The sequence below is a fragment of the Choloepus didactylus genome, chromosome 7, assembly GCF_015220235.1.
Source record: "Choloepus didactylus isolate mChoDid1 chromosome 7, mChoDid1.pri, whole genome shotgun sequence".
In the NCBI taxonomy this organism is placed as follows: domain Eukaryota; kingdom Metazoa; phylum Chordata; class Mammalia; order Pilosa; family Megalonychidae; genus Choloepus; species Choloepus didactylus.
Window position 1 is genome coordinate 135,667,963 of NC_051313.1, and position 24,218 is coordinate 135,692,180.

At 38.4% G+C, this 24,218-nt stretch overlaps 1 protein-coding gene across 6 annotated transcripts in view; it reads left to right on the plus strand.

The window, feature by feature from the left end:
• The window catches only part of KIF13A (kinesin family member 13A), a 208,647-nt gene that overhangs the window by 141,818 nt on the left and 42,611 nt on the right, over positions 1-24,218 (plus strand). For all 6 annotated transcript variants that reach the window (XM_037842486.1, XM_037842482.1, XM_037842487.1 and 3 more), the window contains exons 14-20: positions 759-889; positions 8,043-8,129; positions 8,231-8,397; positions 15,899-16,112; positions 19,646-19,808; positions 20,840-20,980; positions 21,757-21,906. In XM_037842486.1, coding sequence (XP_037698414.1) covers positions 759-889; positions 8,043-8,129; positions 8,231-8,397; positions 15,899-16,112; positions 19,646-19,808; positions 20,840-20,980; positions 21,757-21,906 — 1,053 coding nt within the window. The remainder of the gene's footprint in view (positions 1-758; positions 890-8,042; positions 8,130-8,230; positions 8,398-15,898; positions 16,113-19,645; positions 19,809-20,839; positions 20,981-21,756; positions 21,907-24,218) is intronic.

Genomic DNA, 24,218 nt, shown 5'->3' on the forward strand with positions numbered 1-24,218 from the left:
ATATATTTTCTCTGTTGAATAGTTATGCATTATCAACAATTATGATTAAATAATTTGTAGAATAATTGAAAAAATAGAGGGGGATAAGCCAATAGTTCACCAATAATTATTGGTTCACCAATAATTCACCAGTAGTTAAAGTCCTCAAATGCCTGAAATTTGAAGAACTTAAAGTTATTCTAATTTGTATGTGGTATAACTCACCAGCTTAGTATTCTACAGAAATTAAAAATTTAGCTCTTTTTAACATTTTAATAAGTTACATTTTTAAAAATATGACTTTCCATGAGACTGCTTTTAGTGGTTCTTGAATTCATTTATTTATAAGTTCTTGAAATTGTGCATTACTATTTTCAAAGTACTTTCACTGTTACCTCAGATGATCCTTAAAAAAACCCTGTGAAGTAGGTCAAATAGACAAAAAAGAAACAGGCTCAGAGAGTGAAATGGCTTGCCTTCAGTCACATAAAGAGTAAGTGGTTGAGTCAAAATTGGAACTCAAGGTATTCTGTCAAGTCTGATTTCCTTATGGTTTAAAACGATCTCTAATCATTGTTGATCAAGTTGTTTTTGCCTTTTTTTTTTAAACTAATGTATTAAGGTAAACTTTTTGACTTATAATGCCCCAAATATGTACCATCTCCTGTCTGATTCACTTAATTTTGTCCTATTCTGTTGGGTTATTCGAACTGATTGTGATAAATGTTGTTGAGTTACGCATATGTTTTTTCTTTCTTTCTTTAATGATTTATTACCAGGATCATACCAGGGTGGGTGCAGATACCTCTCAGGACATACAGCTCTTTGGTATAGGAATTCAGCCTGAGCACTGTGAGATTGATATTGCATCTGATGGGGAGGTTTCTCTTACTCCAAAGGAAAATGCAAGGTGAGGAACGTAAATGGCTACTAAACACATCTTGTGTGCTTTATTTTCAGAAGGAGAAGACTACCCCTTTCTGTTTGTTTGCTTCAGTTATATCAAAGTCAAGGCTGTGCTGGATCCGCAGGGGGATTTGTTTTCTAGTTGCAGAGGGTGGGTAATCACTATGTCAGAGCACCGGCTTTGAAATCAGTCTGATTGTGCCTTGACTGGCTGTGTGATCCCATTTCCTCATGTAGTAAATGGATATAATAGCAGCTACTTCATAGGAATTTTTAAGATTAAATAAGATAAAGCATATAAATCACTTGACTCAGTGCCTGACACATATATTGAATAAAGTTAGTTGTTATTCAGTATAATTCATTATGTAAAAAGCAGTTAATCATAACTCCACTTGTATGAAAAATTCCTAAAGCAGGCTGTATAATGTAAAACTGTGAGAATTGACAAGATAATATATTTACTTTTTAATTTCTGTTAAATAATGTCTGGAATTATTTTATAATCAGGTATAAATTTTAAATGAAGTCCTATAAAATATTCATTAACCCACAAAGTAATTCATAACACTGTCATTTTTTATGAGGAAGATATTACATTCATTTCAAACTTTTTTGTTGATATAGGCCATATAAAATCTAAGTGATGCAAAAGACTACATACGTATAATTCCATTTATATAAAATGTAAATATAAATACGTCTACAGAGACAGAAATAGGTTAGTGGTTACATGGGGCTAGAGAAGGATAGAGGGATTGAGAGGTGACTGCTAAGGGGTATGGGGTTTTCTTTTTGGAGTCATGAAAATGTTCTAAAATTGATGGTGGTGATGAATGCACAACTGTGGTCATACTAAAAGCCACTGAAGGTACACTTTAGATGGGTTGTATGGTAAGTGACTATATCTCCATAAAACTTCTTTTTTTAAAAAATCTAGTTTTATTGAGATATAGTCACATACCATACAGTCATCCATGGTGTACAATCAACTGTTCACAGTACCATCATATAGTTGTGCATTCATCACCCCAGTCTATTTTTGAACATTTTCCTTACACCAGAAAGAATAAAAATAAGAATAAAAAATAAAAATAAAAAAGAACATGCAAATCGCCCCCCCATCCCACCCTATTTTTCATTTAGGTTTTGTCCCCATTTTTCTACTCTTCCATCCATACACTGGATAAAGGGAGTGTGATCCACAAGGTTTTCACAATCACACTGTCACCCCTTGTAAGCTACACCGTTATACCATCATCTTTAGGAGTCCAGACTACTGGGTTGGAGTTTGATAGTTTCAGGTATTTACTTCTAGCTATTCCAATACATTAAAACCTAAAAAGTGTTATCTATATAGTACGTAAGAATGTCCACCAGAGTGACCTCTTGACTCCATTTGAAATCTCTCAGCCACTGAAGCTTTATTTCGTTTCATTTTGCCTCCCCCTTTTGGTCAAGAAGATGTTCTCAATCCCACAATGCCGGGCCCAGATTCATCCCCAGGCGTCAGGTCCCACATAGGGGGGAGGGCAGTGAGTTCACCTGCCAAGGTGGCTTAGTTATAGAGAGAGAGAGGGCCACTTCTGAGCAACAAAGAGGCACTCAGACGGAGACTCTTAGGCACAATTATAAGCAGGTTTAGCCTCTCCTTTGCAGTGAAAAGCTTCATAGGGGCAAGCCCCAAGACAGGGGGCTCAGCATATCGAGCCATCAGTCCCCAATGTTTGTGAGCACATCAACAACAATCCGGGTGAGGAAGTCCAACACCCGCCGCATCCTCTCCCAGCTCCTCAGGGGGGGCCCAAATATATATTTTTATTCTCTGCCCAAATTACTTTGGGATGTGTCGCTATTTCACTCTAACCTATACAGACCTACCATATTTCAGTTCCTATTCAAAGTTCCATATAATTGTGGTATAAAACTGCTTTTTAAAAAAATCTAAGTGATGAAAATCTGAGACTAATAATAACAAGCATACATGATACATGGAATTTTATAGGTCTTGGATTATAGTGATGTCATCATTGAGATATTTAATTGTGATTTTTCCCCCTACTTTTCTTCCTTTTTCACTTTACTCGGTCTCCTTTCCTAGAGTGACAGAGTGGCCATTCCCTTTGCTTCACACAGAGCTCCACTGAGGGGCAGAAATCACTGAGCTCCCTAACCAGGAACAGTCAAAGCAAAGATGCTTATATCTTCCTGATTAGGGGATGTCCATAGGGTCTTATCTAGCTACGCTTCATCTTAGGGCAGCCTCAGCTTATGGGTTCCTTTTGCCCCTTTCCCATAGCAATCCAGACCATGTCCTGGGCTCTCTGGAGCCCTACAGCAACTCATCAGAAATTTGGTTAGTTTGCTTGAAAAGCGAGAGTTCATAAAGAGATGTTTTTGGGGGATGACGAATAGGGACATGCCATATAATGTTTACTAATAGATTAGATCTGCAAAGCAATGGAAGTGTATTCATTGTTGGATTCATTCATTCAGTATACTTTGTACAGAGTCTGGGCTGGAAATGTCTGGTGGAGGAGAATGTATATAGAATGTATGGATACAATAGTTATTATTCACTTCACTAAGTTCTCTTTCTAAAATGATATTTATAACTTGCAAGTCTGATCACTTTGGAAGTGTCGGGGATTTGCAAGGCATGGGAAACAGGACTGGAGGTAGGGAGATCAGTTAGGATATTATTATGTTATTGTTATGGAAACATAAGCAAGTGGCAGTAGAGGTGAAAAATAAAATGTATCTGAGAGTTTAAGAGTCAGCAAGGTTTAGTGACGTGTTTGGGGACAGGATGTGAGCTCCATTAGTAAAGAAAAAGGAGAAGTCAGCAATGATTACGGATTTGTATCTTGGAAGACTGAGTAAACAGTGGTACTCGTACACCAAAATAAGGTTTGGACAATAATAGGAAATTAGTGGTATATCAGTTTCTTAGGGTTGCTGTAACAAATGACCACAAACTAGGTTGCTTAAAACAACAGAAATATATTCTCCTGTAGTTCTGTAGGTTAGAATTGGGAAATCAAGATGTTATTAAGGCCATGAACCCTCCAAAGCCTCTCAGGGAGGAGCCTTCCTTGCCTCCTGCAGCTCTGGTAGTCCCCAGATGTTCTTCGGCTTGTGGCAGCATCACTCCAATCTCCATCTTCACATGGCTGTCTTTCCTTCATGGCTGTGTCCAGATCTTCCTGTCCTTAATCAGGACACCAGTCATTATTAAGGCCCACCCTGATCCATTACAGCATCACCATAATTACTCCACAACAATCCTGTTTCCAAACAAGGTCACAGTCACTGGTACTAGCGACTGGGACTTGATCATATCTTTTGGGGATCACAATTCAACCTGCAACAAGTGGTAGTCACTTCAGTTTAGGGTATTTTAGTTTAAGGTGTTCATGGGACATCCGTGTGGAGATGTCCAGTAACACGTTTGATTTGGGGGTGTAGAGTTACACTGAAGATGTAGGATTGGGAATCATTAGTGTTGCCATCTTGAAAGTGGATCTAAAGCATGCATGTAGTGGGCAGATGAAACCAGTGTTTTGAGGCAGTTTAAGAGGATAGACCATGAAGGAGGCTGAGATAAGGGTGCCGGGGAAGTAGTAAAAATAATAGCAGAATACAGTGGTGAAAACCAAGGAAAGAGGACATGTTAAGGAAGAACGGGCCAACATAGAAGCTGCAAAGCTACTGGGTGTAGCAATAAATAAGACACCGAACCTGGAAGGAGTGTTCAAGTATTATGGAGTTGTGAGGATGGAAGAAAAAGTGCAAAGGAGAGAGAATCTTGGTTGTGAAGATAGAGATGGGGTTGAGAGCATAGTGAGAGAGGGGCGTGGGGTTGTAAGGGACAGTCAGTATTTCCTCACATCTGTCCTCCAGTTCACTGATTCTCTCTTTACTTGTGTTTTATTTGCTGCTTAATCATTCCATCGAAATTTTAATTTCAGGGCATTTAGTTTTCTTTTTTTTAATGTAATTTTATTGAAATATATTCACATACCATACAGTCATCCAAAGTGTACAACAGTTGTTCACAGTTTTGTCAAATAGTTGTGCATTCAACACCACAATCAGTTTTTGAACATTTTCATCACTTCAAAAAGTAAAAATGAAAATAAGAATAAAAATAAAATAAATTTCAGTTTTAAAAAAGTAAATGAAGGGGAGAAGAGGTATGGGATGCTTTGAGTGTTCTCTTTTACTTTTATTTTTCATTTCTGGAAGTTCAGGAGATTCTTATTTAGATATGAAGTAATTATTTAGATATGCCTGGTCTCTTTTGGTAGGGTCTTGTTTTTACTACATTTTATGCCTTTAATAGTTTTATTTTTATTTTAGGGTCTTTATTTGAGAATTCTCTTTTCTGACATGGTTGGGTGTTCAATCCAACAGCTTTTTGTATCTGCCGATAACTTTGTTTCCTGAAGCAGTTCATGACTTCTTAGATAAGTTCATTTTCAGCAGGGGTTTATAGCTGTAGGAATCTTGTGGCCTAAGATGAAGGTACATACATTCCTACCAAGAAGTTTGATATTCGCTTATCCCAGGCACCCCAGGCCTTTGACCACCTGGAAATTGCATTTTGGGCTAATTTTTTGGCTTGTATACATTACCAGATCAGGCAGTATTGAAGAGTTTCCATAAATTTTTCTTTTTTATATTTTTGTAGTAAGAGCATACAATAAATTAAAAATGTGTTTTTATATGTGTTCAAGGGTGTGTGCGTGTGTGTGTCTATTGTGTCCTCTAAAGATACAAATTATAAAAAAATTGGTAATAAGTAGGAGAGACAAAACTTATTGTATTCCTTTCAGTATTCTTCTGTCGTTTGCTTTGAACCCATTTTTGGTTTTATTCTATATTAACACTGTCCAATAGAATTTTCTGAGATGATGGAAAAGTTCTATATCCGTTCAATCTGTTATGGTAGCCACCAGCCTAATGGAGCTATTGAGCATTGAAATATGACTAGTGAGACTGAGGAACTGAATTTTTTAAGATCATAATTCAGAGATTAAAAAATAAAGGACACTGAGTGGCACATTTTTTATTATTAATCATACTGCTGTTCTTAGAATTTCTGGAGGACTTTTTAGAGACCTTAACAAACAATGGCCAAATATTTTCCTAAAAAAGTAACTAATCAGTGTTTGCTTTTTAGATAGAAGAGATATAATATAAAACTTTTCACCATCCTTTCATCAAAAAATATGAGTATGTGTATATACATATACATACATAGTTATATGTATGTGTGTGTATGCATATTTTTTATCTCATTTTCCACTTTTGCAAATGAATAAAGCAGTCCATAATTCTACACAGATGGGGCACAGACTTATAAGCTTGAGTTACAATGTTGTGTGGCATATGCTAGTGGAAAAACTACATACTAATGTTTTATCATGTTTATTTATAACATCCAAAACATTTAAAGTGGTTTTCCTAGGATATTTTTATCATAAAATCTTAGTCACTAGAGTTAATAGTGCTACAAAGGGTGATTAATTTCATGTGTGTTCTACTTATTCCTTAACTCCGAGCTTTAGAGTCCTGTAAAGTTCAGGAGTCAGATAATAAGGTGTAAGAAAACTGAAAATCAGGAAATTAAAAATCAAAATAATATTCATTTTTCTACATCAGGGAAGAAACTTCACCTGATAGTCCTCTTTAGCAGATTAAACTTGAAGTAATTAATTATTCCTCCTGATGTTGTTTTGTTTAAATAACAGCAATACTTTAAAAAAAAAAAACCCACAAAAATCTTTTTTTAAGGAGGAAAGTATTTTTTTCAGAAGACTGAAATTATTAGCACTAAACATTCTGGAGGACTTCTCCTTCCCCACCTCATCAAAATGACCCGGTGGCTATGCTTTACCTATGTCAGTGTATCAGTTAGTGAAATCTCCTAGAAAACAAGAAAATCCTACAAAATCTTTTGCAGCAAGTTACTCAAACTACTGAGTTCACAGCTCACTGATAGCCAGTAAGCTGTAGCAAGTTGCAATGTAAGGAAAACTGCAGTGTTGAAAAACTATTTCTAAATGTCTGCTAGCTGGAATTACTTCTTGTCCTAGAAGCCCAGATCAACAAAGACCCAAAATACAATGCACATCATTTATGGTATGTTAAATACAATATGTAAAAGACTGTTTCATACTTGTCTTCCCTTCCCTCCACTTGTTTATTTTGTCTTTACAGTTTGTTTGGTAGTTGTATAAGGTTTCAACCTAGATTTCTTTTATTGTTATCCCCTAAGTTTTTATTATGGAAAATTTCAAACTTATATAAAAGTATGGGGAATAGTATAATGAACTGCCACATAATCATCACCAGTTTCAAAAATGACCAAAGACAGTTTTATCTATACCCCCCTCCTCTCATCCTTTCTCCTCTCAGGATTATTTTAAAGCAAGTTCCAGATACATCTTTGCACCTATAAGTATCACAATATGTATATCTAAAACATGAGGACTCTGTTTTTAAACATTACTTCAATATTATCACACCTAAAAATTAATAATAATTCTTAACTATCGTTTGCCAGTGTTCAAATTTCTCCAATCATCTCATCAATTTTCTTGAAATCAGGATCCAAATAAGATCTAACCATTGTCATTGGTTGATGTGTCTCTTAGGTTTCTTTTATCCTATGGATTCCCCCTCCCACTCTTTCTCTCTTTCTCTCTTTTTTCCCTTGCATTTTATTGGGTGAAGACACCTAGTTGTTTAACTTAGAATTTCCCATAGTCTAGATTTTCCTCATTGCATCCCCCATGATGTCATTTAACATCTTCCACTGTGCTTAGTATGTCCTAAATTGTTGTGTAGATACAAAATCTTGATCAGGTTCAGCTCAGATTTTGACAAGAACATTCCCCAGGTGGAGGTGTGTATCTTCCCCAGGAACACATCATAGCTGGTTGTCTCTTTTGAGGGATGTTAGCAATTCTTGACCACCTAGATCCTGTGTTTTGAAAGGAATTGGAAATAATTCTGTTATTCATTCTTTGCGTATTAGTTGGTATACTTCTATGAAGAGACAGTTCCCCCGGTTATCTCTTGGGCTGCCAGGGCTGGTTATTGAGCTCCCTGCCATCCACCTGAGATCATCTTCCCTTGTGTTCTTGTAGGTCCTGTGTAAATGGTGCCCCCGTGTGCAGTACCACCCAGCTGTGGCACGGCGATAGAATCCTTTGGGGAAATAACCACTTTTTTAGGTAACATCTGTGTGTTCACTGATATTTTCATATATGTTTTTCCTGGTATCTATTGAGCTGTAAAACAAGTTGATTTTCTCTAATTGTGAAAAAACCCACAGAATTAATTTACCTAAGAGGAAACGGCGAGATTGGTTGAGAGACTTTGAAAAAGAAACAGGTCCACCAGAGCATGACCTGGATGCAGCCAGTGAAGCTTCCTCAGAACCAGACTACAACTACGAATTTGCCCAGATGGAAGTCATCATGAAAACGCTGAACAGTAATGGTGAGATGCTAACTTTGGGTTCCATTTTCTTGGGCGGTTCCATAGCTTACATACCCTTCGAGGAGGGATAAATGTGTTTACTTATCCTACATTTCCTACCGAAATGTAGACACACTGAATCACTGATTCCTTTAAAGTGCCACTGATAGGGACTGAAAGGATCCCAGCGGATGGTTTGTTCCCTCAGGCATCACTGGGAGGTGGATGCTCCCTTTTTGGAGACTCCTTGTTCCCAAGCCAGGTGGGGTTAGCATTCAAGGGTCCTTGAGTCTTCAAAGATTGTAGTGGAATTGGTTATCAAGTTTTCCATTATCGAACCTGCCATTTCTAAATCCTTCAGAGCACGAAAATCCCCAGGAGAGTATGATATGAATCCAGGAATTTCTAATAGTCTAATGGAGTGATAAAGGTCCCAACATTTTATTAAAAATTTAATTGGAAACTAAGAGCCTTATTGAATAAGCCCAGGTAAGTTTTACAAAAATAATAGTTAAAATGAAACTCATTTCAGGCTCTTTGCTTGGCTTATACCCCAGCCTGTCTCGACTCTTTCAGGAAGAGATCCTCCTTAAATCATTCCTTCTAGACCCCTCTGTCCAGAAGGCTTCTGACGTCTGCGTTAGAGTTCTCCCTCTCCATGATTGAAAGTAAGCGTTCCTTTACCTCTTCTTTTTTCCTCTGTGCCCACACGCTGTCATGTGCACTCAGTGAAATACACACCCTATTCTTTTCCTGCTCGCTGTTTTATAAATCTGCCCTTTCCTTTTTTTGTATCCCAGTCTCCTAATTCCCGGGCACCAGAAGCGGGACATGAAAATTTCCATGTTACTAGACATGTACGGGACTTTAAACTGTTTTGCAAGGATGAAGTTGAGGTTACATTTGGGGACACCTGGGGAAATGATCAGTTATTTTCTGGACTTGGTCCAATCTCATTTTCCCATTTATCTGCTCTTTGGGTACCTAAGGGTCCCTAACTTGAACCAGGGAGGACCTTCAGGGACCCTGGGAGCCCTAGAACAGGCAGCTGCTCCCTGACAGCATGCTTGGAGAGCATTTTGTTTTTCACAGTTGAGCTTAAACATCTCCTTTCTCACTCTGGTCTTTGAAGTGAAGAATGTAGGCATACATTTGTTCTAGTTCATGAAAGAACTTTTTGTATTTTGGGGAGATGTTTGGAGTTTTTTTTTTCTTTGGAGTAATGAAAATGTTCTAAAATCGATTGTAGTAATGAATGCACAACTATGTGATCATACTGTGAGCCACTGATTGTGTGCTTTAGATGGATTGTATGGTGTATGAATATGTCTCAGTAAAACTACATCAAAAAAAGAATGTGAACATAGCTAGAGAATTATCAAGCAGACTTCTGGCATATCAACTTGGGGATTCTGTTGCAGGAATAACTATTTGCCTTTTTAATTTATTTCTGTTTGGGATTTTTAGCCTCATGGACCTCTTTTTGAATTTTAAAAATGAAGTATGAACAAAAGGCCAGACTATGAAATACAAATGTAATGAAGAGTATTAAAAAATGGAAAGAAGTTTGTTAATTTCTTTCTTCAAACATCATTAAGGTTTAGGCTATTAAGACGAGCTATTGGGGCTTTTGACGTGGAAGTGCAGAATAGACATAGCTAGAAATCAAGCTTCAGTCCTCTCTTCTGCTTGCCTGCAAAGCTCCTGAAAGATGTCTGATATGCAGTCATCAAAATTATGTGAAAGGGTCATTTAACAACATGCATGAGCAACAAGTCTCCTGCAAGTGAGTTACTGGAAGTGTGAGTCGGTGCCTAGTTGGTGCCTGTTGTGGAGGCAGGAGGGGGTGGGCTCCCTGCTCCAGGTGGAGGATCACCCACTGGGAGAGAGTTGATTTCTTTAGAGCAAGTTATAGACTTCCAAATGCTATTAATTTAATCACATATCCGTCCCAAATCACAGATTTCTGATTTCATCTCAGATTTCTGATTTTATCCCATTGCTACCTTCTTAGCATAGATATTAAACTCCTGAATAACCGATCAGTATTTAGTAAGTATTTGTTATTTCCTCCGGTCCTCTTAGTCTAACCAGTATGGTCCTCAGTCTCCTGGCTCACAGCAATAAGATGAGTTATCCATTTGTTTCCAGATTGGGCCTTGCTCTCCGGGTTGATTTTGTCCATTTAGAAGTATCCTCCTACCCCACCCCCCTTTCCCCCTTTCCCCTGGTGAATGACGCGTCCGCCTGGGGCACACGGGCGTGAGTGTTGAAATGCTGGAGGCCGCTGGTGCTCACTGCAATTCCCGTCTGCTGCTAGGTGGCTTCCCGGTCATAAGCCTGTCTGCCTGGTGGTCGTCCCCTTGGTGGTCCTATTTGAAGATTCTCTTCCCTCTTGTGTGGTTTCAGACGAAGCTCTTCCACAAACGCTGGGAGAAAGGTTTTTCCCGGATTGGCCTTAGCATGAGGGAGCTTGACTGGATTTTGGCCAGGCTGTTGATTGATGCTTACGCTACAGGCTTTGGCAAAATCTAACTAACGTGATTGGAAAGAAGCCGAAGTTTCTTGCCTGACGGTGCTACTCTGTGTTCTTGACTGAGAAATGTTCCTTTTCAGTTATGATCTCTTTATGTTCCAACTCCATTACCATCCCAGTGTTCAGAATCTGGTAGCTGCCTTTTCCCTATGCATCCAGCAGCACTGAAAAGTATTCGTGGGTTACTGCTGCTATTATTAATGGCTTTATTAGGAGCCCAACACTCCAAGGCAGTAGTACTTCCAGATATATATTCACATGTATTATCCTTGTAATAGACTAGAATAATGTGAGTTTTTTTTTAAATGTTTTATTGTGGTAAGATATATATATACAACATAATATTTTCCTTTCTTTTTATTAGAGAACTTGTGGGTTTATAGGAAAATCATGCAGAAAATACAGAGATCCCATATACCACCCTATTATTAGCATCTTGCATTAGTGTGCTATGTTTGTTACAGTTCATAAAAAATATATTTTAGAAATTGTACTGTTGAATGTAGTCCATAGTTTACATTAGTGTTCACTATTTGTGTTGTGCAGTCCTATGTTTATTGCTTATTTTTAAATTTTTATTCTAGTAACATATATATAATCTAAAATTTCCCCTTTTAAACACATTCAAATAATTCCATGCAGCTAATTACATTCACAGTGTTGTGTTACCATCACCTCTATCCATACCAAAACTTTTCCGTAACCCCGAAAAGGAACTCTGTATCAGTTAAGCACTGGCTCCCATCCTCTACCCCATCCCCTAGAATAATGTGTTTTCATTTATTTATTTAGCTAGTTATTCAGGTTTTAGAGTAGTTGTAGATTTACAGAAAAATCATGCAAAAAGTACCAAGTCCCCATATACACCCGCCTTCCCTATTATGCACATTTTACATTTAGTGTGGTACATTTGTTAAAATTGATGAACCAATATTATTATAATTACATCATGAACTAAAGTCTATAGTTTACATTAGGGATCATTCTTTGTGTTGTATAGCTCTATGGGATTAATTTTTTTTATTGTGGTAACATAGACAACATAAAAATTTCCATTTAAACCATTCTGAAGTATACAATTTAGTGCTGTTAATTACATTCACAATATATTTTTGGGTCTCGAGAGTAAATAATGATCTAAAACCCAATTTATTTGAATTAAAAAATAAAAGAAAAACTAGTAGCTTTGGCAAAATTGCTTCTTCCTGAGGCTTAAAATACGAATCAGACATTCCTCTCTTTTCATAGTATTAAAGGTAGTTCTAAAGTAAAGAGCAAGTAAGGAGCTGGCTAAGGGTCATAGTTTATTCCATCTGGGATTACAAGGTGGTGTTTTATTGTTTTTGTTTTGTTTTGTTTGTGTGTGTGTGTGTGTGTGTTTGTTTGTTTTTGCTTTCCCTGAATACAGCTCTTTGGACATTTTGGTGTGAATTAATTCTAATTCTCTTTCTCACATAAATGCCCTCTAACCACCACCACCATCTTCTCTTTGCCATTCTTAGAACAGAACTCATTTCATGGTTAGATACCAACTAAGGAATAATCTAATGAAGACGAAAAAGTGCTGTGCCCAAATTAAATGTAGTCCCTGCTCTTTTACTAAAATATCTACCTTTTTGTTATCCTGGACATAGGTGCCAGGTTCACTGAATTTTAAAACAATTTGTTGAAGAGGAAGAGATAGGGTGTGGGTGGGGGAATAAAATTGAGTGTTTTCTCCTGATATTTGATTTGCAAACAGTCCAAATAATATTTAGATTCTGTCTTATGCTGTATTATAGAGTCAGGTTGGCTGACTTGTTGATAAGAATGATCTCCTTTTTTAAAATATGCTATTTAGCAGTGGAAGTTTGAAACTGGCTCATCAACTTGAAAAGAGCATGTTATCAAATATATCTAAGAGAAAGATATATCCAGACTTTTATTGGAATCAGAGATAAAACAAAAGCCCAGCCTCTCTAGTTCCACCAGGGATGTGTGTAGTGAGGACAGCCCAGGGAGTGCCCTTGGGTGGAGTGTCAAGGCTGAACTGCGGGGAGGCCCAGAGGAGCACCTTGAGTTGCTTTGTCTTCCATGTTTGCTGTTTTTTGGCCACTGGTAAAGCATGGTAAGGAGAGGCGGTGCTGTGTCATGGCAGCTACTAAAGCAGCTTATAGCAGCCTTGGCCTCACAGTCTCTGCTTTGGCACAGAACCTTGGAGTGAAATTCCCTCTACCTCATCCATTTGGGTATGTTTCTGCAACACTGATTAATAAATAGAAATGAGGATTAACTGTCTTATTTAATCTGTTCTGGTTTGCTAATGCTGCCATTATGCAAAGCACCAGAGATGGATTGGCTTTTATAAAGGGGGTTTATTTGTTACAAAGTTACAGTCTTAAGTCCATAAAGTATCCAAGGTAAGGCATCAACAATCAGGTACCTTCACTGGAGAAAGGCCATTGGCATCTGGAAAACCTGTTAGCTGGGAAGGCACATGGCTAGCTTCTGCTTGCTCCCAGGTTGTGTTTCAAAATGGCATTCTCCAAAATGTCTCTGTGTGTCAGCTTCTCAGGGCAAACTCTGGGCTAGTACCTCCAAAGTAGCAGCAAAACTTTGCTCTCAATGGCTGTCTTCAAAATGTCTCTGTAAGTTGCAGCTTCTTTGGTCCTTCTATTTTTGAGCTTTTATAAGACTCCAGTGAACTAATCAAGGCCCAGGCTGAATGGGCAGGGCCACACCGCCAAGGAAATTATCTAATCAGAGTTATCACCTACATTTGGGTGGGGCGCATTTCCATGGAAAATACTTAATCCAATGATTCCAACTTAATCAACACTAGTATGTCTGCCCCCACAAGATTGCATCAAAGCTTTTTCTTGGGGACATAATATATACAAACCAGCACAGAGTCTTTTAGCAAAATCCCTGTAATGCAAGTTTATAAAAGTGTTGTGTTTCTCAGTTTTCTCTCTGGAAAAGATTCATAAACACTAAAGTAGAGCCCTTGAAGATAAGGCTTTCTATAAAATAAAGATGGCTGGTGAGGACCTTGTCCTTTTTTAAACCCAGAGCCTGAACAGAGAAAGGAATACATATGTCTTTGGTGTATGTGTATGTGTACATATATATAGAATTCTGAAATAGCTTCTGTTCTCTAGGCCTTTCATTTAAAATTTCTTCAGACACCCTCAAAAAAGTTTATCATATTTTTCATATTTTCTTCAGAAGCTATAGGGCTATGTCAGGAATTCTAATGCTTTAGAATACGTAGTATATTACTCTAAAGAAAATGTCTTTTCCACCCACAATCTGCCTTTGTATAGAGTTTTCTCTGAGCTTGTTTTCTGTCAGCTTTTCAAGTCATCTATTTAGGGACTCTAAGAAGAAAAGTATTCTGCTTCTTTGATAAAATACTAAAGTTTAGAATTTTATGTTAGCAAAGAACAGCAATTTTTTTAAGGTATCTACTCTTTAACAGAGTACTTATTTTTGAGCAAAACAGCAAAACACTGAGGGTAAGAATACTACATCAATTTATTACCCAGCTCTTGTCCTACCCCTGCCAGTTAGCTCTAATCTGAGTTGAAAACCTGGTTCTGTCATTCATTAGCTGTGTGATCTTAGGTGGGCTACTTAACCTTTCCAAGCCTTAATTTCCTCATATTTAAAATGGGGATTATTTCCACCCTTTGGTTTTTTGCAAGGCTTTCACGAGATCATGCATGCAAAGGTATGGGACCTCTACTTGAGTTGTAGTCAGTAGCTAGTAGAATTATTGTTGCTGTGAATAGCTTGTGATTTTTTTTTGCATTGCTGCCTACTTTTTGTTTTGAGTTTTTAAAAAACTAAACTGCTGTCTTTTTCTTGTGTTGCATAAAAAAATATTAGCACAGTTTACGTGTGTATTTCACAAATTGATAGGGTCTTTCAGAGCAGTCAATAGCCATCATCAGGTGATATAAAAATACCTCTTGAGCCCTTTTAATTTTCTACTTCTTTTCTGGAAGTTATCCCTGAGTAGTAGGAAATCCACAGGGAGGAAATTATGTCCCAGACTAGTCTGAGAACTCATCTCCTCTAGCTCTGTGTACTTCAGGGAAATACTTTCTGTGATGGTGATTTTCTTGATCTGTCATCCAGATAGTCTAACATGCTATTTCCCTACCATTTACTCACTTAGGGAAGCCAGTAAGTTTCTCCTTTGCACATGTGGCCAGGACCTTAATTTTGCTACATGACAACCAATTTGTTGGTAACTACAGAGCTAATCTCCTGCCCTAGCCCTACTTACACCAGCACCACTACTAGCCATTGTGGTGACCCCTTTGAGCAGGATCCATTGGCGTTTCTAAACCAATTGACCCATGAGTGTGTTGGTGAGCTCTGGATTAGCAAAGCTAGTCCTTGGAAGCAGCCTTTTGTTACTTTTACAAGTGAATTGTTCTCCTAGATATTAATGCCTGAGAATTTTTCAGATCATATACTCGGTATTTTGTCTTTCAAACATTTATTGTGGTATGCAAGTTTCCTCCCATAATAGGAAATTTAAGAGTAATAAATTTGTGGTTAAAATCCTGACTATAAACAAACACTTTGCCATATACCAAAACCAAAGCTAAATGGGCATAGAAATCGATTACTGTAAAAACTGAATCTTGCATGGCTCTGTTGCCTTAGAGCTCATGATTTTCTTCTCCATAGACATGATCACATCCTCTTTACTTCTCCCCCACCCTCTCTGCTTGTGTAGATTAATGATTGTCTGAACATTAGGATGAGCTCATGAAACTAATGAAAACAAGTTGTGGACTTGGAAGATGTTTACTTATAAGGCATTTATCCACAGTGTTGGCAAAATGAAAATCGAGGGGACTTCACTGACAGGACCCCTCAGGCATCTCAGAGAAAACATTGCAGGGCTGACTTCTGGAGGCGGCGGTGGTTCTTGCTGGCCTGTCTTAGCCACCCCTGACCCACACCTTGCCTTGTCTCTTGGCTCACCAGACCCAGTTCAGAATGTGGTTCAGGTCCTGGAGAAACAATATCTAGAAGAAAAGAGGAGTGCCCTTGAAGAGCAGCGGCTTATGTACGAGCGGGAACTGGAGCAGCTCTGCCAGCAGCTGTCCCCCGAGAGGCAGCCCCCCAGCGGCGGCCCCGACTGCCTGGCCTACAGCAGCCAGACGGCTCAGCAGAAGGTGACCCAGTGGGCCGAGGAGAGGTGAGAGCCGGAACCGGGCCACCAGCGTCAGGGCCCAAGGGCCACGGGTTTTGGGGGAAGGGCCAGTGAGGCAGCTCAAAGTTGGACAAACCTAGCAAAGAAGGAAAACGTCCAGCCCCATCTCTGGATTGTTAACGGTTGGCTTTTCTTTCCAATAATATTGTCCACGCTAAGTATGTTTACTGCAGTGTTAGGTTTTAAAGGCTCTTCGATCCTTTGAAAAAACTGTACCAGGTTAGACAGTGTAGTCTGCTAGGATTTGAAATAGGGGAATTTTGAATAATTCTTTAGCACAAAAGCATTTTTCCTTATTTTTTATTTCTTGTACTTTTGATTCTGTTTAAAGACAACTTTTCAGTGTGGAGAAATCTAGTAAATGTGAATTTTTCCAATTTATGACTTTAAAAAATTTACATCAGAACTCTCAAAGGAGACAGTGGTGGAGGAAATGGTAATAGTAATACTAACAACAGGATAATAAATTACTGCTAACTTTTATTATGTTCTTACCACATTCTAGGCATGGTGCCAATTTTATTAGACCATAGCAATGATTATCTCTATCTTGTAGATTAGGTAATCAGTTTAAGAAACCTGCCTTGATCACCCATCTGGTAAATGGAAAAGTGGGTTTTGAACCCAGGACTATCTTCAGGCCCACTGATAACTCCTGTGTTACAAAAATAACTAATAATAATAGGAGTAGCTGACATTTCTAGAGCATTTTCCATGGGTCAGGCATTAAGTGCTTTATATAGATTCATCTGATCTTCACAACTACTACTAATTTTATCATTTTCAACCCCCATTTTACCCCTGAGGTGTGAGGTTAAGTGACTTGCCCAAGCTCATTTAGCTGGTGAGCCAGGGCAGTGGGATGGAACAAAGCCGTGATGGGCTGACACCAGAGCCCCACTCCATCTATACTACACCGCGTCTCTTTCACTAGCAATGAGATGCTTAACTTGAGCCATATCCAGGGACGACAACCCCCAGAGAACAAATGGTGCTGAGAATGGGGAACTCTACCTTGCGTTAAAAAGCTTGTCTGTTTTCTGTTCCAATTCGAGAGGAAAAGAGTCAGTTCCATTCCCCTCAGGAACTACCTGCTCATCTGTCTGGGTACTGAACCATGAAGACTTACCATTCTTATAATGTATTATTCTTTGTATTTTACCATGCCTGGGAAAAACAGACAAAGGTTATCATATGGTGCATTTTCTAAAGAGCTTTTTCCACATTTAATATTAGCTGGTGGCTTTCCTTTAAGCAACAGCTTAAGAAGACAAAAACAGAAAGTATCCAGTAGAGAAGGTTGATTGTTTTAAATTATAGTGCTTTTCAGTTAAATGTTAAAACATTTTTTTCATTTCCTTTATTTCCAGATTATTTTTGGTGATCAGATTTTTAAAAAGGATCAGAGTAGAAAGAGAGCTGTTTTGAGGATGTCATTCAAAGAGAGAAGAATGGTTGCAATATTGATTCATCAGATTTTTCTGGATAAAATGAAGCTGTCAGTAATGGTGGATAGTTACAGAAGAAGCCAGGGCTCTCGTCTAAAGAAATGTTGTTGGCTTGTGAAATATTGAAGGACTTGTAAATTTTGAGACATTAAGAGTCAAGTGTATTGAAAAGCTAATGAGAATCACAAAAAATGTTAGAGTTCATTCTCTCTGTATACTTACAATGGAGTGTGAAGCAAATATAAACGTGAAAAATTAAGTTATGATAGTAAATTAAGGAACTGTTTAGTACAATCATAGGAAGTATTAAGATTATGTAGTACTTTTTTTGTTGTCTGTTTCCCAGGGACAGGGAATTAGTTTCATTCATTGAAATATCCCTAGTGCCTAGAACAATGTCATCACTTGTAGGTGCGTGGTAAATGTTGGTTGCATGAGTTTACTGAAGTGACAAGCAAATACATGATTGCCAGCCACAGAGCTGAGGTTGCCTACGGGAGTTTGAGACCCCAGGGAAGATCAGTCTTCTGCAGAGTCTCCATGGTGAAGGAAGGATTTCAACTGAGATTAAAGGGTGGGGGTTGTGTAGGCAGAGGGAACATAAGGGGCGATTTGACTAGGCGGATTGGCCTAAACAAGCATGAAGCAGCAGAGAAGGGTGAGATGTGTTTGGGGGATGGCAGGAGGTTTGTTTTGTTTAGTCTAGAAGGTGATTTATAGGGGAATAGAGAGAATTAAGTCCTAAACTATTAGATATGGCAAGTGGGAGGTCTATACAGTGTGTGTGGGATTTACCCAATGGGAGAGGAGGAGTCCAGGCAAGGTTTTGAGCCAAGATGTGGCCCGAGAAAAGCAGTGATTCATGGGGAATATCTTGATGAAGTGGAGGAGGAGAAGGCTAAGTGCTCTGAGATTACCAGGAGGTTGTTAACAGTGGTCTAGAAACAAGGATATGAGGACATTAATCAGGATTAATGAATGAGAGAGAGAGAGAGAATGATTTAGGAGACATTTCAAAGGAAGAATCAATAAGGCTTTTTTCCTAGATGTTGTGGAAAAAGAGAAAAGACTGAGCTAGCTACAGGAATTCAAACCTGGATGACTGAAAAAAAAAATGATAATATAATTTAGAAAAATAAGGAAAGCCCTATCAATATGTGATATATTTTAGATTATCTTACTAGCATACTTGCTGGACATCTGTATCATTTCTAAGACAATGAAAACAAAATAGAGATTTTGGTGTTCCACACTCATCATTTTCCAAGAAAATAAAGGCAGGAGTTGTGTAAATGGTAGAAGAGAGAAGCTGTATAAGGCGTAGAGAAATCTGCTAGACTGGGGTGACTTTTGAACTCAGATTCAACTATGAAATCCAGAAGTGCTATTTTCTTCCATTCATTGGGTATTTGTTGACGACCCTGTGATGGGCTGTGCAGTTGGCTAAGAACTGTGTGATTTGGCTAGCAAGGAAGACATGGACCCTGCCCCAAGGGAGCTTAACAGCCCAGATGGGGAAATAGACATTGAACAAATAGTTACACAAATACATGAAAAATTATCATCATGAATAAATATGGAAGTAAAAGACATAGGTTTGGAGAACATGTAGTATGATTTTGACCAGACAGGGTATATAAGAACTTTTATCAGGAAGTGATGTTTCTCAGCATAGAAAAAGAATCTCTGCTGCCACAGAAATGCCCACTTTATACCTCTTATCAAGTGAAGAACTTACATAAACCACTTTTACTTCTAACTACAGCTGTCTCCCCTTCTGCCCAAACCCTTCCCCTCAGCACACAAAAGTCATAATCAACATTTCTCTTTCCTAAAAGGTTCAGTTAAGTCACTCTACTTTTAGTTAAGTCACTCGGTGGTTCCCAACAAATAGCCCACAGACTCCCAGTGAGGAGGAAGGAAGGATAGGAAATGGTTTAGTAAAAATAGATTGGGAAATATTGCCTGAAAGGCGTTTTCTACCATTTTCTAATAATGCAACTCACTTAGAAATAGGATTGCAGTTTTCTCTTCTGTCAGTTTCTCATTTCCTTCTGTGCTGCACCACAGAGACGAACTCTTCCGACAGAGCCTGGCAAAACTGCGGGAGCAGCTAGTTAAGGCTAATACATTGGTGAGGGAAGCAAACTTCTTAGCTGAGGAAATGAGCAAACTCACTGATTACCAAGTGACTCTCCAGATCCCTGCTGCAAACCTCAGTGCCAATAGAAAGGTAAGACACATTCTAATAGGAAATGAGAATGCAAGGTGTACAACGGGAAGTACTGTGAAATGAAATAAAAAACTGACCTCTGAAAAAGTCCATGAGGAGATCCAAATATGAACCAGAAGTATGTATTCTTTTTTTAAGTCTTCCTCTGTAGACCTCATCAAGTAAGAATGCTATTTAAATGATGTTCTTAGGTACGTTATAATCAGAATATGCAGTATTTTGGCGGCAGAAGGGCTTGCTAATTTAAATATTTTCTTTAAAATAGTGAAACTAGAAATATCTATAAGCAATCTCACCTGTTTTCCTCTTTCATATAAATGCCCCTTCTTAAATTTTTAAGAGTGAATTCTACAAGATTGGAAGACTTGTATGAAACCTGTCTTTGCATACATAGATGGGGTCTTTGTAGCCACTTAGAAGTTTCCTGTCATTTCAACCTGAAGAATTATTTTTGTAGAGAGAAACTTTGAAGAAATTAATTTTTAATCCATTCATTTTTTTCCTCCAGCATACATGCTAGAAAGTGAGTCAAGAGAAGTTGATTCTAAATCCATAGTCATAGACGTGTACATAAAGATGTATGTACTTACTATAGTGGCCTTTATAAGAGCAAACAAGTTGAAACAACCGTGAGTTTGAACAGTAGGAGAATAGTTAGTGAAATTTGTGGTAAATCCTTATGATGGCATGGTGTGTAGCCATTAAAAATCATATTTATGAAGAATATTTAGTGACACAAGAAAATGACCACATTATGAAAGCTGTGGAGGGAGGATTGGGATAGGAAATAACATTTTGTTTTGTCCTGATTGTGATAAAAATAAAAAGCATATCCATGGGTATGCAGAGAAGATGGAAAATAAAGCAAAATATTCCCCCCAGTATTCTAGGTGGTAGAATTTTATCTTCTTCACTATAAATTTATGTGGTTTTCAAAATTACTGTTTTAGTATGGTATGTATTTCTCCAACAAGAAATTATAACAAGGGTTTTTTGTTTTTTGTTTTTTGTTTTTCCTCCTTCTTCTGCAGAGAGGAGCAATAGTGAGTGAGCCAGCCATTCAAGTGAGGAGGAAGGGCAGGGGCACCCAAGCTTGGACCATCGAGAAGCTGGAGAACAAATTAATCGATATGAGGGAACTTTATCAAGAGTGGAAGGAGAGAGTTCCTGAGGTAAAAGATGGAAAATGTAAAGGAGGTTTGGTTATGTTCAAAGGAGAGAATGTAAGTGGTTTAACCAACAGAACACACACACACACACACACACAAACACAGAGGTTGCCAATGAATATTTGTAATGATTCTGTGGACATTTATATTAGGAAAATAAAGAAAGTGATCTAGAAAGGCATGCTAAGTTGATTCATTAAAGTATCATGTGATCCCCACACAGATGGAAGCTAAATGAAGAGAACATATAGTTTATTTTTATTTGGCTACATTTTTACTACATTTCAAGCAAAATGGAGAACAAAGTAAATGATTTGTGCTGTGTTGTCAGTGCCATGAAAAACCATCTTGGATGGAACCACCATGGATTTTGCATGTTTGTGCATCCTTAGCTGTGATCATGCTTTTGATTACTAAAAGTAATTTTAGGGGGCATAACCCATTTTTCTGGACATGAATAATGAAAAAGAAGACTTGTAGAAAGAAATGAAGCAAAGAACAGGGAATGAAATGTAAGAGGCTACAGGTGGGATATGATTGGGAATTGGGAAGACGAGGCAGCAAAGAAACATGGCGCCTCCACAAAGATATCACTTAATTTCCCAACCAACAAGTCCCTCCAGTGTGCTAATTTTGCTTTATTTATGTGATATGACTCTTATTATACTTGTTTATTTGGATAAAAACTTTCTTAAAACATTATTTTAAATTAGTTTTAAATGATATTATTTAAGGTGATGTTGGTTTCCTACTTCCCCACTGTCCCTCCTATCCCGTAGGCAAAGAGAATCTATGGGAAACGAGGTGACCCTTTCTACGAAGCCCAAGAGAATCACAACCTAATAGGCGTGGCTAACGTGTTCTTGGAGTGCCTCTTCTGTGACGTGAAACTTCAGTATGCAGTCCCCATCATCAGCCAGCAGGGGGAGGTAAGGGCAGGCAGGCCTCTGAGAAAATGGCCACGTTCAAGATGTGTGTGTGTGTGTGTGTGTGTGTGTGTGTGTGTGTGTGTGTGTGTGCGCGTGCGCGCGCGCGCTGTGGCCATCCAATTTGAGTTATTTTCTTGAGGTAGATCAAGAAGCTAAGCCAAACATTCAGAATTCACACTTTTTCTCTACTAATAAACAAAGGAACTGTAAGAATTAAGTCATGATTTGAAAAGATTATTGTAATTTTATATTTTTGTGGCTCACACTGTTTTTCTTTGTTTCTTAGAAATAGAGATTCTTTGGAAACCAGATTCACTGTGTGTTCCCTATTAATTTCTCTTTTAATCTCTTATGTTTGTGATGCTTGTGAACTTCCTTCCTCAGTTCTGGCCCCAAAGTAGACTTTACAAGATACAACTTGGGAGGATTATTTTGAAATCCAGAGTACTCAAAGAAAATAAGCCTGAATCCCATTCTTACCCCCTTTTAACTCTCGTATTTTGGTTATTTAGATATATTGGCCTTATGTGGGCCTGACACTTCAGAAAATATTCAAGTCCAAACATTTTTCTTAAAATGTTAACCATTTCATCAGTTGATGTTTTGATTTAATTTTAGTAACATCCTTACTTCCTAACTCATCCTTTGGTAGTATGAAAACCTAAACTAAGTTATTGCATCTGCTTTTTAGGGCTGGCTGAAGACAGGCTACCATTATGCCTAGTGCGAAGCTGGGTAATAGACCCCAAGTTCCTGAACGTGGTGATGTAAACACACAGCCCACGTTCTAGGTGTGGTACAGCCCCCACCCCGTCCCCCGCCCCGTGTGCATCTGCTACAGGAAACCAGTGGCAAGAGTTGCTTTTTCCCATGTTAAAAATGGGCACACTTCATCAGGCAAAGGGATCCAGTGGCTGAGTCCCTAGTTCAGTGGTTCTTAAGCTAGGGTCTGCGGTAGGCTTGTGTGTCCTATGAATCCCCCTGAAATTATTTAAAAATAATTAATTAAAATTATTTAATTATTTAAATTAATAATTTAATTTAAATGAAATTATTTAAAAATATTTAGAAATTTAGATCTCAAAAAAGCATCCTAAAAAGCTTAAGAGCTACTCTCTTCAAGGTGATTCCTCTCATTTCCTTTTAGCATATTTTTTACTCTTACATTTTCCCCCATATTAGTCTAACCTGTCAAATCTGATCAATTAATTTCTCTCGGATCCTTAGTGCAAGTGTCAGTTGCTGTGTGGAAGTTGGATCTGAGCTACCTATAAAAAATAACCTCCATTATTTACTCCCGGGTGACAGCAGCACTGCCAGAACCATGTCACCTTTACCACCTGCCATCATATACATATTTCAATTGCATTAAGAAGGATAACCCAGCCAGTTAAAATGCTTCAGAATAACCCTTATACGTTACTCAGTCCTGTGCAACCAGCTTTAAGAGGGACACTGCTAAACCAGCAAATATCCAGAGAACCACCAAGACACCAAGGAAATTTGAAGCCATTTTATGAAAAACGGTTTTAAGATAACTGTTCTCTCATATCTTCATAGCTTTGCATGTGCTGGGCCTCCTGGAATAGGTTTGGTGTCACTGCCTCGTGGACCCTCTTCATCCTGCCCCCAGCCCCAGTCTGAGTTACATACTATGGTCTTAGTTTCCTAAGTGCTGCCAAAATAAAGTACCACAGCCTGGGAGGCATAAAACAACAGAAATGCATTCTCTCATGGGTCTGGAGGCCAGAAGTATGAAATCACTGTGTTGGCAGGGCCCTGCTCCCTCTGAAACCTGTAAAGGGCAAACCCTTCCCTGCCTCCTCCTGGCTTCTGGTGGTTGCCCAACACCCTTGGTGATCCTTGGCTTTGCAGCTGCAGCCCCTCAGTCTGTTCTCTGGATCTCTGTCCTCTCACCTTCTTATAAGGACACCAGTCATAGGACCTCATTTTAACTTAGCTAATTCCATCTGCAGTGACCCTATTTCCAAATACGGTCACATTCACAGGACCTGTGGTTAGGACTTGAACGTGTGTTTTGGGGTTACACAAGTCAACCCATAACAAATATCCATCCCCTGCTCCCAAGAGAATAGACGCTCCACAAGGCCAGTGACCATGTCTGTCTGGTTTACCATCGTAAACCCAGCGCCTCGCACAGTTCCTGGCACAAAGTATGTTCTTGGTAAATATTTGTTGAGTGGATAAATAACAACCTGCACGTGTCTCTGTTATGGCAACTAGTCTAACTGTTCTTACTGTGTTTTTACTTCTCTGTCTGCCTCCACTTGAGTGTGAGTTTTCTGACAGCA